Source organism: Zophobas morio, unplaced genomic scaffold, assembly GCF_036711695.1.
Source record: "Zophobas morio isolate AGI-343-1 ecotype UQ-CSIRO unplaced genomic scaffold, CSIRO_AGI_Zmor_V1 ptg000021l, whole genome shotgun sequence".
NCBI classification, from domain to species: Eukaryota; Metazoa; Arthropoda; class Insecta; order Coleoptera; family Tenebrionidae; genus Zophobas; species Zophobas morio.
This window is the reverse complement of record NW_026972126.1, coordinates 13,380,364-13,399,745: the sequence shown is the minus strand read 5'-3', so window position 1 is coordinate 13,399,745 and position 19,382 is coordinate 13,380,364. Positions and strand designations below refer to the sequence as shown.

Genomic DNA, 19,382 nt, shown 5'->3' with positions numbered 1-19,382 from the left:
CGAACATGTTTTAAGTTTCTTGTGCAAAGAAGACAACGTATATTAATTAAGAAAAAAGAGTAAAATGTAAGCCACACTCATCACTCTATCTCAAGAGGGGGGGGGGGGAGGGTGGAGCTGAATTTTTCATTCATTGTCAGACCTAGGGGCGGAGTGTAGTGAAAAAGTCCATCTTTCCTTACAAAAATTTCCCATTTTAAATGTGTTTTAAGTTTCTAAGAATAAAAAAAAATCATCACAATTGAGATGGGGTGGGTGGACGGGGTCTATATTTTGCCTTTTTTTTTCATAATATACGTAGTATTCTTTGAACAACATGATACTCAAAAACATGTTTTTAATTACTTTGAAAGAAATACGTGTTTTACAGTTTTGCTTGGTTTACGGAGGATAGAAAAAAATCATCACAATTGAGATAGGGCGGGTGGGAGGACTTACATTTTGCGTTTTTGTTTTAATATATGTAGACTTCTTTTCACAACATGAAAAGTTACGTATGTTGAAAACGAAGCAAAATATAAACCCCGCCCACCCACCCTATCTCAATTGTGATGTTTTGTTTTATTCGTTGTTAACCAGGAGGTACAATGGGCCCAAAGGCGAGGGCTAAGTGCCGACTGGCTACGGTCAACACCCATAAAATTTAGAATCCAGAATCCAGATTAGAAGCCCCGCGCACCCACCCTCTCTCAATTGTGATGATTTTTTTTATTCATCGTTAGCCAGGAGGCGGAGCTTAATATCAAAATCCCTGTTTCTACAAAAATTGCTATGTGAAACATGATGTTCTTAGTTTTTCATTCGTTGTTAAGTTGAGGGGCGGAGCGTAATTGCAAAATCCATTTTCCCCATAGAAATTTACCATTTCGAACATGTTTTAACTTTCTTGTTGTCAAAAGAAGACTATGTATATTAAGAAAAAATGGCGAAATATAAGTCACACCCACCACTCTATCTCAAGGGGGGAAGCTGAATTTTTCATTCATTGTCAGACCTAGTGGAGTGTAATGGAAAAGTCCATATTTCTCTACAAAATATGTAGAAGTATACAGGGTATTTCATTAAAAAAACTAAAGTGCAATATATGTTACACCTTAAAACAAAATACAATGTATAGTTAAAAATTATTTAAACTATAGTCCTCAAAGAACTGTACAACTTTGGTATTGGACTTTTGTCCTATCTCTAATAATAATTAATGATATATCGAAGAACGCCCGATTAGTGACTCACCCTGTATATATGTCTGACAAACAGCATAGTACTGTAAATTTTTGTGTGTACGGTTTTCTGTTGTCGGTATATTTTGTATTTTTTAGTGATTATTAAAACAACGAATGCTAGATTTTACTTGTAACCTTGAACCGGGCCGGCTGTGAAACCGGTAATCGAACACAATGTTATGGAAATCAGTAAAAATGTAGGGATTTTTTCTGATGTAACTAAAATTATTTGCAAAATTTTCATTTAAACGTTAACAAATTGTTAGTAATCTAGTTTTAAGTAATTTTGGTCAAAAAATAAAAAAGTCAGTATTTTATTAAAGTGCAGTTTTTTTTAGTATACATATTTTTAGCGATAGCAGACAATCCTTATTACATATACAGGTGCAGCGATCCCTGACTGAAACACCCGGTATAACTTCGAATCATTGTAATACCCAATTTTACAATTCAACTATTTCCGCAGTGCTAAATTCTCATCTATGCAACGAAAACACTTTTTATTTATTGTTCCATGTATAAACAAAACCTGCCGGATTAAACAAAACCAAACAATACCAGTTTTGCAAAAAATTCCAAAACCGCCGCATTTAAAACTTTTTGCATTTGCATAACACGAGCATCAGCCACGAGATTGCTTCGTAAATTGTATCTACAGCACATCAAAGCAACTTTTCAAACGTGAAAAGCCTTATCGGATAATGCAGATTTGAAAAACACATCCAGAAAAACACTGCAAGCGCATTTCGGTCAAGTCTTCACAACTATTTCGGCTGATCCTCGATTCTGAGCCGAAGGGAACAATTTCCTGCGAACCGTGCTTTAATGGAATTTCTATTGTCAAGTATCGCTTCTTACCGCTTTAGATCTACTTCTGTATTGTACAAATAGAATCACAAGGGATCGGTGTTCAAGTACAAGTTCGATGAATTTTTTATCAAGGGGGAGAAACAGCAACATCGTTTGGCGCAGCAGGTTGGATAAATTTCTAAGTGATTAGTGATTATAGTGTTGAGGGAGAAAATGATGTATCTTTCGCGGCACAGATACATTCGTCTTTATTAGTGGTTAAACCTTCATCTTTTAAAATAGGGGGAAACGGTCGATACGTCTCTGTTATTGAAAAGCCGGTGTCTGGACGGTTCGCCAGCAACCAAAAGTTAGCCCAGATGTAGCGACTGGATGTCAGTATAGAGATATGCAAAATGTATGACTCCTATTGATATAGCACGACGATGTAAAGTTTCTTTAGGTTCCGTCTGTGTCGACGTTTGAGTTCTATCTATTTTTGATAACCATCTGAATAGCGTCACGTGTACGGCTCCAATTTCAAGAATGAATGATGGAAGTCGTATATTTCTAAAAGTGTGATGGATGTAGCTCATGTAGTTGAATGGAACAAATCACCGCCATCGCCGCCAGCTATATCAATAGACTCTGATTGTGTATGCACGTGTAACATATAATCTAAGACAAACATGATCCTTCTATTTAAATGCATTTATATAGAAAGTAGAAACTCAGATGAAATTAGACAGTTTGCGTTGTGTGGACTAAATGTCAAGATGCTGAACTCAGAAAGGAAAAGAACTGCGAAACCGTCATTTGTTCAGTTTTAATATGGTGGCTTCCGTAGCAAAAACGCTGCCACCTCGGGCGATGTTAATTTTAGATTTTCAAATAAGCAACAAGTGGACAGTTTTGTTCAGGATCTCGACGAAGCGGCCGCCTCACAGCAGACAGATCGATCCAGCATGCAACACATCCGTCACCCAGAAAATGATCAGTGTGCATTCGCAGTGTTGCCAACCGCAAGCATGCGCGTTTTTTCGAAATTGGGGAAGGGTCGCGGCAGGGTCGGACTCGGGTATAACGCCGGGTTTACTCTGGAATAGTAAACATTAATTAAAAGCTAAAGCGCTGGATTGAAAATAATTGTATGACTCGTATGTACGGTCACTGTAGGGATGTTATTGATCGACTTAATATTGTACAACAGAGGGCAATTACAATTAAATCACCAACGATAGAACACAGTCTAAAAAAATATATATAGAGGCCTGCTTTTTAAAATTCCCAACAATAATTTTGTTGGGTAAATTTGATTTCTTCGCACCCTTTCAAGGTAATTAATTAATATGGATTAAACAATTAGTGAATTTACATTATAGGTTGAAATTTCTCAGGTCACAGATGGAATTTACCTACTTATTTTATAGATTCGTTTGATATGCTGTAAGTAAATAGAATTATTTTACACTTACTTATATTTAATTATTTTTATTACTTAGTTTTAAAAATAGTTTTAGATTATCAAAAAATAATAAAAAGCAGATTTTTCAAAATATTTGAATGAGTCCACACTTTGCTTTTACAATTATGTATTTAAAAAATATTCGTAAATAAATTTCTCTTCGACATAGCAGTGAAAATTTAATTGCCCTATAAATGGAAAATATTTTCTGTCGGGCAATAAATGGTATGATTATTATTATTATAATTAAGAAAAATTTAAGGCAGAAACAAAAAACGACGTCATTGAAATAAACTGCCATTTTTTCTGCTATTATGGTATCTGATGCACCTAAAACTTAGTGGCAAACTGTAGAATAAAGTGTTTTAAAAATTTTATTATCATCTTTTTTTTTAATTTTGATGAAATTTTTTATCGCGTATTTTTAAAAATCAATATCTCAGTTATTTAAGCAAATTTCGGAGCGCAGTTTTCACCACTGTTTTCTGGTTAGAAAATTCAAGATTGCCGACTTTTACGTCGGAAATGAGATGCACTAGATTTGTAGAATTTGTAAGCTGAAAACAGTGGTGAAAATCGCGTTCCGAAATTTCTGTAAACAATTGAAATAATTAAAAATGATGTTGCAGTAAATATTCAGAAAATATTGTTGTTAAAAGTATGTAGTTATTACAGATGCACGCTAATGACTTTCACAGTTTGAACTATTTTTTTAAATATAAATGCCAGTTTTCAAATTTATAGTTTTCAATTAGCCCGGCGCATCCACCATTTTCAACATCACCTTTTATAAGTCATACAGAGACAACACAAGAAAAAATATTTCTAAATGTAATAAGTGCGATTATTTTTCAGGGCAACTGCAGTATTGATGGGTGTTTAAAATTAGAATTTTTACAATAAGAAATAAATGCCAGTGTTTGCCCTAGAATTTTGATATTAAAATAAGTTACTAAGAAAGTTAAATTTTAGCGTAATCATTGATTAACAATCGTACCAACATTTTTGTATGTCAAGAATTTAGACAGAAAATGTATAATACTTTTTGGTTGGGTTGGTTATTAATGAAACAATAGTTTCAAAATATTTCTTCATTTTTATATTTTTTTTCACTAGCAGCCTGGACGCATGCAAATGTCGACTCATTTAGTGGTAGCAAATTCAACTTTTGCTACCACCGGTTCAAAAAGAAAAATTGAGGTTATGTACGCAATGTTTGATGTGATTATTTCTTAAAAAATGAACAAATGTGTGCTACAAACATTACTTGAGTATACGCATGGTAGTTGGTAGATGGTACAAGATAAAATGATTAACTCAGCGACAAATATAAACGGTTTTCTTTGTGTTGAAGATTTAGATTAAGTTTGATTAGAAATCAAAACAAAATCATGTTGTGTCAAAAAATTGAACGTTTATTTTTCAGTTTATTGTCTTATGGTTTCTACTAGTGAAAAAAATAGTATATTAACCACGGTTGCAAAGCCACTTCTAGACCTCGCGCTTCAGAGCCCTCGACGCTGCGCGTCTCGGGTTCTAATTTGCGCTCGGTCTAGAATGCTTGGCTCTGCAACCTTGGCTAATAATATACTATTTATAACACGAGTATAACCATAGCAACGTTTTAATTTTTGCACCCTTTCTGAATCAAAGTTTGAAATAAGATCATCTTCTTTAATGTCTAATAATTTTTGCTGCAATGAAAGCATAATATTATTTTTTATGAATAATAATATAAACATTTAAAAAATATTTTTTGAGTTCCGTTATTATTATTATACACCTCAAGTGTGATTGCGATGAGTTTTTACAGCGAATGAGCGTGACAGTGACGTTGTAAAAGAAGTTTTCTATAGCATTTTTTCTATTGAGGAAATTTATGTCTTAATTTAAAAAATCATCAAAATAAATTTAGGTATATTGACAGCTTTGGTTGGCAGCCATGCAAATTAGTGTCAAATGTTGGCACATCGAGTTCTAATGAATTCAAATTTGATTTTAAAGCAAAAAGAAGTAAAATTTATATTTTCATTCTGCCTATCGCATTCTGTGTGGTTTCAAAATCTGAGAAAATTTTCTAATTAAATCAGATTTGAGACGAAGTATATAACAGATTTGGTCATTATAGGTAAAAAAATTGGACTTTCAATTTGCCGTGACAAATGTATCCAGTCAGGCCTACCAACTCACAAAACAATGTTTTGAAAAAGTCTTTTAAAGCAATGTTCTGAGCTGAAAACATAAATAAACTTTTTTCTTAGACTTTTGAAACCACAGTAAAAAACTAAATTTAAGGTGGAAACAAAAGATCACGGCATTAAAGGGAAATGCGAATTTTTCTGTTTCAGACGAGTTTAAACTTCCTGTTGAACTTTTTTCTAGTCCTGGATAAATTTAAGAACAGATTGTTTTAAAAATTTCGAAAATTTAAGCAAAAGATTTTTTTAATTTTTGTTGTTTATTTACTGTCAATGATTTTTCCAAAAATTTTGTGTATTTTTGCTTTATTAAAAAAATACCCGTTAGAAAATGTATTAATACAGTAAATATTCTATAAAAAATGAAATTATAAGTGTAAAGTTTTTATCAATACACTTTTTGTACGAATATAAGGATTAATTTGCCCGGCGCATCCACCATTTTCGACTATACAAAATATATTTCCATTTTCTAGTATATAACCACAACAAATAAAAAATTCTAAACACATCAAATGAAAAAAGAAAATTTACAGATAATAAAACAAGAAAAATCAATATTACAGATTTCGTTATTTCAATTTAAGTCGCAAAAAAATTTAATGATTTAGAGTTATTTTATCTTGTTTTGTGGGTTGGCATTCCTGATTTAATAGTATGACATAAAGTTTTTTCATTAAGGTTGTGAACGGTCAAAGTGTCACAACGTTAATAGGGATTTAAAAAATCTGTAGTGGCAGCAATGTAATATTAGTTATTGACAACCCTTGACGGGCAGTCATATTTAATTTGACTTCTGGATTCAAAAGCAGTTTTTGTAAAAATTTAAAAAATGCAACTAAACTTAAATGAAAATACCCTAGAACGTATTTTTATCAAAATAAATATAGTAATTGCCAAAATAATAATAAAAAAAAACACCAACATTGCATTGTGCCTTAAAAATAGTCTGTGATTTTTTAAAATTCTGATGTAGTTTTCGCTACCTGTTACGTCAGCAAATTACGTATGTCGTCTCTTAGAACATACTACTCGAGTTGTGGTTTTACCATAACCTAAATTGTGTTTTCTTTTTAATTTCTGCTTGAAGTTTGTCCTTTCAACAAATTCTCAGGTGACTGGATCAGACATTTGAAAATTTACTCGATTCAACCGAATGTTTGAAGTTTCAAATGGGAGGGGGGAAATAGGTTATGTTATAACCAGTCTTCGTCAGCACGCCAGCGCTATTCCAGTCGTGGCCTACAATTTCGGGAATTTCTAATAAGAATTACTATTTTTATAGGTTTAAAAATTTAAAACGACTGTTCAACATCACAATTTTCGTGAAATTTATCGCCTGACGTCGCGCCGTCGTATTTAATATTTGTGTGATTGATTCCCCATCATTTCGGCTATTCCTAACTCTGGTTATAATCAACTCATAGCGATATCAGACTCAGTGGCATTTTTCTGGAAGTGTTTTTTTTACAAACGCTAAAATAACTGAATTAGAGTTTGTTTGTGCCAAAAGTTATCTGAAGCTAGCAAAAAATATACTGATAATTCACAAATTTTAATTGAAATTCGACAGATATTTGATTTTTGACAATGTGGAACGATTTTCATGTTAATTTTGTAATACTTTTTACCCATGGTGAGTAAAACTGTAAGGTAAACTTATATTTCGTTTCAAACCTGATTTAAAATAGAAAAGTGTTTAGCTCGTTGTGCCAACATTTGATAGTAACTTGCAAGGCTGTAAAATAACTAAGTTTACTTTGAAGATTTTTTGAAATAAAGACTTAAATTTCCTCACTAGAAAAATGGTATAAAAAAACTTGTTTTATAAGGTCATTGGCCGACTCGTTCTTTGTAAAAATTCACCGTTTTACAAATTTGAAGTCGTGTGATAATAATATTTTAATATCCATATGATTTCATTAAAAATATTAATAATTGAAATCATTTAATTTAACATATACCGGGTGTCTGGAAAATAGCGGATTAACTCTCCGCTACGCTCTTAACAATCAACTGGTGAGTCTGGGAAAAATAGTAAAAAAAAATCGAGTAAGCAGTTAAAAATATTTGAGGCAAAAAAAATTGTCAAAGTTTTCAAAACCCTATGTTCGCAGTTAATTTTAGGTTCCCTGGTGTTTTATTTTTGGATAAATTTAAGGTCTTGTTGCAGGATGAAATTGAAACGATTTTTTGAGCTTTTTTTGTTTTTTCATTTTTAAGATATGCGACTCTTCGAGTTTTCATTTTTAAATTTTTCAGTTTTCCGATGTTCCCCGAGAGTCTTTAAAATTTTTTCAAAATCAAAACAAAAGGTGACCCCGAGATTCTTTCAAACTTATTCAAAATCGAAACAGAAGTAGACCCCGAGATTCTTTCAAACTTCTTCAAAATTATAACAAAAGGGAACCCCACATTTTATCGGTACCGATATTTTATCGTTTCTACCGATACGACACGAAGCGATATCCAAGCGATAAATGACAAGGACGAAAATATAAATTTCAGATGCTAAAGAAAAAGACTACCACATTTTATCGGTACCCATATTTTATCGTTATAGAAACAAATATGATAAATTATCACTTGCGATAAACGTCATCGCGTAGCTTTTAAATGCAAAAGTTTGGATTTATTCTTTGCATATAAGATTATTAAATGCTCAAAAGTTTACAATCACCTTAATTTTAAGAACTTATAACTCAGAATTACGATTTTGAACTTCTATTTTGACATAAATTTCGAGGTTATGTCTCCAAAATTTATCACTTTACTCAGAGCTATCGAGAAAATATCACCCCATGAAGACTTGATTTCGTGACAAAATCGAGAAATGTGATAGAAACGTAGCATCTCAACCAATCAGCAAACGAGATTTTATCGCTATCGAGTTTTTTTGGATCGAGAAACAAAATCGCACCCCTGAACTCACTATTGTCTCAAATAAACATATTTTATACATTTTTGTGAATATATAAAAACCACAAAATATATCCTTAAAACAATTGTACTTTGTGAAACAAAAATTAATAATAATTTTCTTTTTGTCTACAAAAATTTCATATCGTGTTATTTTGACGGAAGTGTAAAAGGTGCTGTTCCGTCCGAAATATACCACAAAATGTGTCAGTTAATTTTCCACAATGCTCGAAAAATGCTAGAAAATGTCAAAAATGTGAAAAAGTGTGAGCGTTTGGAAGAGTTGGCCAAAAATTCTAAATAAATTCTGGAAAGTAAAAAATATAGCGTGTTCAGAGTGGCGAATTAAACATTTTTGAAAAATTCGGACTGAACCGGATTTTTACTTCCCGAGCGTAAGCAAAGGAAGTATTGTAATCGAGTCCGTCGGCCAACTCTCTACTTTTACGTTTTCTCGACTTTTCATGACCCCTAGAGTACGAAAAAATAGGTCTCCCTGCTGCAGTTTTTGGGTACCTATGGTGTATTTTTGGGAGCCCATGGAGATTTTTTGTAAATTATTATTTAAAAAAATTTTGGGGACTTCGGTCTTCTATTTTTGGAGCGCCAACCGCCCGCCCTCTCTTTTCTTAGGGGGTATGTCACTTGCTAAAATTAGTCTTATCATAGCAGGTACTAGCCCCGCCCACCCAGATACTAGTGGTTTTTTCGTAATATACATCATAAATAATTTTTTTATTATTTTTTTGGGACTCTCGAAACATCCTTATGTAATATACTGAAGAGTTAATCCGCCATTTTCCAGACACCCGGTATAATGGATAAATCAATAAGTGACATCAACGAAACGAAATCAGTAAAGGATAATTTCAAAATTGTTTTGTATTTTATTTTTTGTAGTTAGTAGATAGTCATGTTTTTACGTTGTAGTTTGTCAGAGTCAAAATTTTTAAATGATTTTTCTTTCCAAAATGTCTGTAATATTTTTTTCTACAGCGGAAACGTATTATTATTACACAGATGACTCGAAAAAACATTAATGAAGAAGTCAATTTATTTTATTGATTAAATCAGAAACGGCTCACTTGATTTTCCCGAAAATTTCGGAATATGATGCTCGTATTATTAATATTACACCAGCGTGTTAAAATTGATGTATGTATCCTTGCAAAAATGTTGATGACGTCAGTACAAAATTTTATGAAAGAAAACTCATTTGAAACATACACTTAGCACGCTTCTTTATAGTTAGTTAATTTATCATTACATAGGGGAAGGGGGCCTAAAGCGGGCATAGAGCCTAAAGCGGGCACTCTCTTTAGTTTTGGCGTTTCAAAAGATGGTGCGCCCTAACCGCGCGGACATAGTGCATCCCCCCCCGCATACTTCACATCAGTCGCCCGGGTCTCCTGCGAGTACCCAATTATGTGCTGTAATAAATAAATAATTTTCACATGGTTTTGAAAAATATTGCAAAGTGTGTCACATCGGTTTTTTCAATGTTTGTGATTTTTAAACTAAAAATGAAATTCGTTAGTCAATTTGTGTTTATTCGGCTACCATAAGGTAGCAGTTAACTGCCACTTGTCGCATCATTTTGAGTTTAGATGTTGTTTGCAATTTTAATTGTCGAAATGGGCAAAGCGGGCAGGGCAAAGCGGGCACTTGTCCGGTTTGTGCTTCTAGTGTATTTACTAAATATCTATAGTTGTTTCGAAAAGAAGAACAAAGGCAATGTGGAGTCTGTGAAACAAATTATAAAAGAAGAACTTGCTGAAGATAAAACGAAGTCTAAGAAGTGAAAAAACCAAAAAGAAAAATACGAGATATATCGCTTTAAAAAAATTATATTTCGAATTACCAAACTTCAGTCCAGGGGACCTTCATATTTATATTCATATCTAGTCTACAGTTTTTACAAAAAAAAAATATATAAAGTTGAGCAACTTTTACATCACACTTTAATCGGCACACTGATGCATTTTTTGACGAAGTGCTGAAGAGGTTTGCATTTTGAGATAGAAGGTCCTCTGGGGAAAAGTGTCAGCTTTCCTTTGATACCATTTATAATCCTAAAAAAATCCATGACTGAGGTAAATAACTCTCGAAAAGTCAAAATCTATTAAAGTGAGCTTACTTAACTTCTGGTTTGGTTGCAGACTTCAGTATTTCTAAAATGCAATTCCGGAAACCCCGACAATGTTTTCAATGTATTTAGTATAGAGCGAAACCGAACCCGACGCCAACCTTAACCATTGCCTGGTTTGCCCTAGCTGAATGCCCGCTTTAGGCCTCCCCGTAGGGCAAAGCGGGCAGTTGTAAAGATTTAGTTATCTGCTTGTAACTTTTTTTTTAATAAACTTTCTTCAATTTTAGTTATGCATCATTGAAAAGGGTTAAATCAAGCATTATAATATAAAAATTTAAAGGATCTAGATTATCCATAAACGACTTTTTTTAATATTTTTCCTTATGGTGCCCGCTTTGGGCCCTCTTCCCCTACATATCTTTATTAATTAATTTATTTGAACCTATAGGGGTTAGCATAAAGAAATAAAATTCGCAAAATAAATTTTAAAATTGTTCTAAAATGTTGGATATGCTTTATTGTACTACAGAGGCGAGAGAAATTCTATCGAAATAACCTTCGACCATTTTTTTTTCTAACAACATTAGGTATAAGGAATTCACGTTCGGTAGATGTAACTAGATTTGGTAACTTTTTTTTTTAAGCTGTGTAACTGCGGACATAATTGTTCTAGTGTATAATGTATCAGAAAGTAGGTATCAAAAATGTGACATGTAAGTAAGTAAATGTCAAACATCGAAAATGTGATGGTTTTGTGGTAATCTGCTGAATCTATTTTTGAATCAAGGAGAAAATTACTTCCCTCTAAAAGCCCAAAGAGGAACCCGCATGTAAAATTGTGAATCTTTTCCCTTCACTAGTTTTTTTAGGAGGACAAGATTTGATGTCATCATCATGTATCCACAATTTTACCCACGGCCGATTTTACCACAGATCCGTTTTGATATATCTATGTCTCATCTAAGGAAATGAAAAGTAAATCTTCATCATCATCACGCAATTGGAGATACCGCCTTAGAAATTTGATTCTGGTAGCGTGGTAGCTATAACGTGTTTAAAATGTGAAAAACTTTGCCTTCGGAAACCTAAATTTATGCGTGTATTACGTACAATTATTCTCAAAGCCGAATGTTTTCTGCGCAGTCGTCTTTCTGATTCTGATTATAATATTAACGGCACCGGCGCCATTGTATCGGTATTATTTTAAAATTCGAAAAGCACTCGTCAACACCAGAGAACTTTACGGAAAATATGTTTGCCACCAGTTTAACTGTTTCCGTTTTACCCAAACGTTGTCCATTTTTCTCTGTAATTTTTTGATAACCCCGAAATATTTCTTGTCTCTTTTTCTTTAAAATGGGTTTTCTTGTGACTATTTTTGTGGAAATTGTTTCCACGCTGTATTTAAGGATTTTCTTGAAACGAAGCGTGTTGAAACTAGAAAAACTTTGTTTTTTTCCACACAAGTCAGATTTGACATTTGAATTAGAAAATTAGACAGTTGATGCCAATCTTTAGTTTCTAGTGATCTTAAGATTGCAACTTAACCACAGAAAAGTTTCTGTCAGCTACTTCTACCGAACGTGAATGCTTATTACATGAATGAAAAGGCACTAAGGACATTTCCAGGTATTAATCAAATACAGCGATTGCGGTACGATTTTCACGTAAAAACTTTATAAAATAGAAGTAAAATGCAATTAAGTTTTCATATCAATCGCATGGGTAATAAAATTATTGCAATGTAATATTTAATACAAAAGTAGACATTTCGTTGAAGATAATGGAACCAATTACACTGATCTTGTTCTTGATGCGTTTGCGGAAATCGTTACTTATTATGTTGTTACTCAGACGTCCAGCGAAATTTTGATATAAGAAATATTTGACATATTTACGGAAAAATTTTCCTTGATATGATCTGGCACAAGTAATTTACATTTTTTGGTCTATATATAATAATTTGGGAACAAACTTTTGATTGTTGTTGTTTTAAAATTTGTTACTTTTCTAAAGTATTTGAAATGTTTAGAAATTAATTTTTTATGTTGGAAAATGGTGGATGCGCCGGGCAAATTTAAAATGTATGTGTAAATTGTACATTAAAAAAGAATTCGAACTGTGAAAGTCGTAAAAGCTTTACAAAAACAAAATATAGCTGTTATAACTACACACTTTTAAGAGCATTTTGTTCTGAACATTTACTATAACAAAACTCATAAAAGTTTTTACTTTGGCAAAAAATTAAAGACGTAGTTGAAACAAATATCCGCGACTATGGCGTCATCATGAAAGTTAAATTATTCACCAATCTCAAGAATAAATCAATCGTGCTTCATTCTCCACGCGACTTCTGAGCCACCTGTAGATCCCCACCATCTCAATCTGCAAGCAAATAAACCCCACCAACAATCGAATTTACCGCCCCAGGCCGATAAACATCCCTCCAGAGCCGCCCATGTTTGCGTGTTGGCAACACTGAACGCAGACCGGTTTACATAGCTGCCGACTGCTTCTGGTGTGTACAAGCGCACAGACGGATGTACATATAGGTGTACAGAGCGGAAGTGACAGGCACGAGACGCATTTAGAAACACTCAGCTTGCGGCACATAATCTTACGTAACAGGCACGCGCACTATGTATTCTTCCGAGACTTCTCTGCAACAAATTAAAGCCGCTCCATTCAAACAGGGCCCAACTGTGATAAAAATGTGACATGCAATACGCACAGGGACACTTATGCTAATTCGCATCGATGCGAGATTTGTGTTCGTGCACCCATGTGGCCAGAATAACTGCCATTTTTCGGAGTGAACGCGCCGGGAGACCGGGAGAGGGACGTGGGGTGGTTGACCTAGTGTTTAGCAACAAGTAGGTTTTTAATGGGAGTGGCGGGAGTGGTGGAGTACTTTACTCGTTATTGACGGGTTTGAGTAGGAATTCGTTGCATTGTTTATGTCAAATAAATAGATAGATATAAATAACGTACAGGGTGTGAATTAGCTTCACGTTTGGGGTTGGCGTTTGGTGTTCAAATCGTGGTTTTTAACAGTTGCATGCTGTTGCTGCGATGAGGTGGACAAGAAATAACGCATACATAATCTGAACGAGAATTAATGATGAAATGGTTTCTACTATGTGAAAATTTAATTGCTCATCTATTTTAAAGGATTCGTTATTTTGGGGGATCATTAATTGTTTCACAAAATAAGGATGTACTTTTTGGTTCTTATTTATTCACAGGTCAGATCAGCTCAGGTCAGGTCAAGTCTACTTTGGTTGGGTCACGTTAAGTCCCTGGGGTGGCTAACTACCAGGCGCGTCCCCCGGGTGGCGGATAGGGGAACGGCCAACTCTCGCAAGGGAAGTTGGTTAGTGACGGCCATAAGCAGGATGAGGGGCAGTAAAACGCCTCAATATTTTTGTGAAGACCGTTGCCGCGGACCACCCCCAGTAGTCACCCTGAACGACTGGTTCTTTCTTTCTTCCCTCTTCCATGCTTCTTCGTCTTTACGGATGGAAACTTTACACTTTATCTGTCGTCCTTCCTTGAACAACTCTTGTTTTCTTCCGGCCTTAAGGCTATCCGAGGCCTAGTGGTCTTTTCTTTTCCCACTATCCGGTTACCGATTATAATGATGAATAGCGATATGAACAGGGACAAGATTACGGTGCAGGGTACCTCGGATAACCCACTATGAGGAAGGAAAATGGAGGGAAAACAGGAAGTACAAGAGGAAATAAGGAAAGTAGAAGAAGAGTTTATGGAAAAATTTACGGAACAGAGAAGAAGGAGTTCGCTGGTAAGAACTCCGGGAGCGATACAGGATAGATTACCTAGTGACAAAGACCAAAGACTATTAGACTATATGGCTTCCTGGACGGAGGGAGTAAGGACACCGGTATCTAAGAAAGTTAATATATTTAAAAAATGCAGATAGATATACAATGTATAATTCTAATGAAGTAATCATTTTAATTTTTACATTCTTCTGTTGTTTTTGATAACTGTACGTAAATAACAACAACAGTTTTTTCAGACAAGCTGGAAATACCACCATTAATCACTGAAGATACTCCCGCTGATTTTGAAGAACTTACGGTGATTGTTTTTGAAAGTGAGGCGCTTTGCCACAACATGTTGCAAAGGTATGTTACTGCAATTTTTTATGAACTAGGTGCTAATGAACATAATTTAACTCTAGACTTGAAACAAATACAAAAAATATGTGCGAAACAAAAGAAATTCTAAAGGAAACGAGTGAACAAATTTCCAATATGACAACGTCATCAAATGTGACAAATCAAAAAGAAAACAGTAATAGAAGATATGCCGCCAAGACCACAGGTAAACAAATTTTGAGGAATTAGAAGATTATCTCTGCCTACTACAACAAGCAGGCTTCTTTGTAAGTTAAAAAAATACAATTAGTCCAGTCAAATTAGCGATCAACCTCGGAATGAGAGATAATAAGCTGAATTTTCGTATATACCTTCATTTTAGCGTTCTAAAAGTTGTCTCAAAAGTGTCATAAAATCTCGTGTCTGCGTCGTAAGTTATTCAAGGTCAAAGGTCAAGAAAAACATTATTTTGCGATTATCTCGGTTTCTATTGCTCTAATGATGTTAACACCTATTATCATAATTGTAGAGCACAACTTTGGGACAAATTTTATTTGAAACATTTTTTGATACACTTAATCGTTTTTGAGATAGAGGGCAGTGGGCGCGCAGCGTTCATCCATACATACTGTAATGCAATCAACCGTGAATATCTGTGAATACTACCTTGAATTTTGAAAAATTTGTATTATTTATCAGTTAATACATTGCATTTAATAACATTTTGCATATTTTCAATACATTTATTTAATGATACTTACCTACTTTGTGTAATTAAAAACTCTTTAAATGACATATTTATTGTAAGTATATCTTAGGTAGATTATTATATATCTTAAAGTTATATTAATTTTTTCAAAGTAAATTTTAAGGAAGTAAAACGAGTTAATATATTTTAATTTTATCTTTATTCAGCAGCTGTACATTTCTTACGATTGAAATTGGATTGCAGTGAAAATCTATAAATTTTTAATAATTTAAAGAACAAAAGTATCAATTTTCTTCTTCTTCACCGTCATCTTCTGGACGTTCGGGAATTTCTGTTTCGTCGTCGTCATCTTCGGTGCCCTGAATTGTTGTTTCCAGACCTTCCAGTTATAATCATGATAGAAAAATAAGTATTTAAAAACTTACACATTTTAAAGATATAAATAAATTGAGATATACAATAAATATTTCATTAAATGAGTTTTTAATTACACAAAGTAGGTAAGTATTATTCTATGAATATATTGAAAATATGTAAAATGTTATTAAATGCAATGTATTAATTGATTAATAATACAAATTATTCAAAATTCAAGGTAGTATTCACAGATATTCACGGTTGATTGCATTACAGTACGTATGGACGAGCGCTGCGCGCTCACTGTCCTCTATCTCAAAAACGATTGAGCGCATGAAAAAATATTTCAAATAAAATTTGTCCCAAATTTTGTGCTCTACAATTATGATAATAATTATTAACATCATTGGAGCAATAGAAACTGAGATAATTGCAAAAAACTGTTTTTCTTGACCTTTGACCTTGAATAACTTACGACGCATACACGAGATTTTATGAGACTTTTGAGACAACTTTTAGAACGCCAAAATTAAGGCGTATACAAAAATTCAGCTTATTGTCTCTCATTCCGAGGTTGATCCCTTTTTTATGCTAAAATTACTGGACTAAATATATTTATATGTACTTACATATAACATAATCTTGGATATTATATACAGGTAGATGCCTGTAATACTATAACACTTTTTAGGAACCTGCTAAACATGACACATTTCGCTTAACACGTTACATACATAGTGGGTTGCAGAAAAGTCTTATAGTGAAGCAGCCTGTATGTTATACATACGCGGTGACTTCCAAATAGATTGGGAAAAAAAAATCCTTTAATTGTCACACGGATTCAAAGTAATTAAATTGCTGCTCCAGTTTCAAGAAACAAATACGGAACATCTTGTTAAATGTAAATGATGCGGCAATGATTTATTGAGTTTCCATTGTGACTAATTTTTTTCTTTATTTTTGCTGTGTGTTGCTTAGATGAAAACAAATGGCACTGAATGAGGTGTAGATCTTGATATATTTTTGTCCCCTGAATTAGGACTAGATAAAAGAAATTACTTAAAATTTTCTCTAGTTCGTGATCTTGTGGTTTTATTTTCCGAACTTATTTCAGAGTCACTCGATATATACACATAAAAATATTTTCTTCTTTTCTTATTTCAGGAACTGCTATTGTCCCAGATAGGTGGTAATGGGAAAAAGAACAATGTATATTAAAAAAAAAAAAATCAGCGAATTTGCTGTAGCTTGTTTGTTCGGTAGGAAAATTCCGAAATGGCTGGGACAAAAACAATGAATATTATGAAAGGTATTTTTTTTGCAATAAATATAATTATTACAATTTTTATTTTTGAAGAAATTACAATGAAGACCCATTCCGCAATAGAAAAAGAAGTAGAACAACGCTGCTCAGAGTGGCTAAGGCATTCTAGTCAACGCCTGAAGAAAGAAAAAACAACGACAGGGTATAGTTTCTGTGTCTTTTTTTAAGTGTAAATTATATTGTATTATTTTCGAATTAGGAAATCATATATATATATATTTATTTATTTATATTATGAATTTATATTAATTTTTGTATTTTATTACTTATTACATATTATATTTTTTCAAACATTGAATAAAATAATAATTTACTGTAAGCTCTAAATTTTACTCTCCATATCCATATCCCTAAATGGTAACTAGACTTTCTGAAATGCCTATTCATATCGCATAGATCATGTTAATAAAATATACTGAGAGTCATATGTTTACGATGTTGCGATATATACGTAACGTCTATGTCCATTTAATACGTTATATTGGCGTTTAAAATAAAACGTAACAGATACATCAAAATATAGAGAATCTAGCGACATACTAACACAACGTTATGATGATGTACCAGCGAGCACGTCTCTAGTCTGAAACAATGTGGATGTCACCAGTATGTTACAAGCATGGGTCACTGTTGATTACATTACATAGCACAGGGAAAGCAAATGTACGCAGTTTGGGATGTAACAGCTAACAAGATCGTAGACAGAGTTAAGTGGCATTAACATCGCTAAGACGTAACTGTGTTTACTGGGTATTTTTCGATAAGATTTCCTTTTCATGAATAAATAGTTCCGAACTTTCATGTTGGATTATCAAACTACAATTTCCATTGAAAAAACAAACCGTTCTAAGAAAATCGATAACTGGGTACATATTTTTTGTGTGTCTTTATCTTGAAACTCGGCTTTAAACGGGACTTGTTCTTCGTTATTACCATCGTTTTGGTTTTTTTCCGCGTTGATGTACATTTTATTTTTTTTTAGCTCATCATTCCATGTCTTCATGTTCCACTTAACATCATTTGGAAATTCATTACTCCAGTGCAAAGGATCGTCCTATCAAACGTGTGTCCCAGTATTCCGCATGATGTCATTCTTTCCTTGTGTTTTTCCGGTCTTGGTTACAAATCTGTTTCTCCCCTGTCTTATTTACGGGCAGGCATTCAAAATGAAGATTACAGCGACGTCTTAAGCTTCAGACGTCAAATATTTGTAACGCCGGATACTACAATAGAACTACCCTCCTCCTTGGGAATAAAATATGAAGAAACTAGCTATCGCATTTTCCTAATATATGATGACCAAGCTTGTTTAAAAGTTGCCAGACTGGTCATAGAGCCAGTTAGTGTACAAACCAACAACAACTTTCCCCTAATCCTGATCCGCTGACTGACATTGATGCTGCTACCACTTACGACGTTGCTACCACTGATGATGCTGCTACAACCGGCACAACATCCAACAATATGGTTACAGAAACTATGATATCCAATACTAGTAACGATGCTCTTGATTCTGCCACACATAAAAGATCCAACCCCTCCGACGATTCACCTGTCAATGAGCCCTCACTTCAAGAGGTGGTTCATGACTCCGGAACCCACCAGATATAGAAAAAACGAATGCCTTTCTGTGCTAGATCTGGCTCTCTCCTCTAACCCTGACTTAGTTGCTGATCTAGAATATTCTAGCCCAATCAGTAAATCTCACCATGTGACAATTCTGCCGAATCTTGAAATCAACATACAGGCTACAAATAAAATAACCATTACCACAAAGTCAATAACACAGGTTTACAAAAATCAAAAAAATTTTTTGGACTGAATATCTATTTATCATTTCTAATGTATTTTCGCTCGCTGAATTCAAATCCGTGGTCAGTTGTTCTCCAGCACGTCTAGATTTTGAGATTGCGCATTGTCATTCATCACTGGTCATCAAAAATTCGTTAAAAAGCACTCGACAAAGATGGTGCAGCCTTCAAATACTTACTCATAATTTTTCTACAGTTATCTTATGCCAAAATAAAAGAAGGACTATTTGTTGGTTCGGACATACGAAAACTGATGCAAGACAGCCAATTTACAAGATGTTTGTCATCGGACGAGGCGGCAGCACGGCAATCTTTTAAAAATATCGTGCACAATTTTCTCAGTAATAACAAAAGTCCCGATTACAAAGAAATTG

General features: G+C 33.7%; 2 protein-coding genes across 12 annotated transcripts in view; one reads left to right on the top strand and one right to left on the bottom strand.

Moving 5' to 3' along the window:
• The window catches only part of LOC135132916 (voltage-dependent T-type calcium channel subunit alpha-1G-like), a 117,266-nt gene that overhangs the window by 55,417 nt on the left and 42,467 nt on the right, over window positions 1-19,382 (bottom strand). The gene's annotated exons all lie outside the window — the stretch shown is intronic.
• On the top strand, window positions 13,813-17,391 carry LOC135132920 (uncharacterized). 5 transcript variants are annotated; one of them, XR_010281106.1, is made up of 5 exons: window positions 13,813-14,587; window positions 14,726-14,834; window positions 14,891-15,094; window positions 17,038-17,182; window positions 17,231-17,391. XR_010281106.1 is itself a non-coding variant. In XM_064061145.1 (5 exons), the coding sequence occupies exons 1-4, from the start codon at window positions 14,383-14,385 to the stop codon at window positions 17,064-17,066; spliced, it is 387 nt and encodes a 128-aa protein (XP_063917215.1). In that variant the 5' UTR covers window positions 13,813-14,382; the 3' UTR covers window positions 17,067-17,182; window positions 17,231-17,391. The 5 variants fall into 5 exon arrangements, 2 of the variants coding, with proteins under 2 accessions (XP_063917215.1, XP_063917216.1); XR_010281107.1 differs by having other exon boundaries at window positions 14,717-14,834; XR_010281105.1 differs by having other exon boundaries at window positions 13,813-14,599.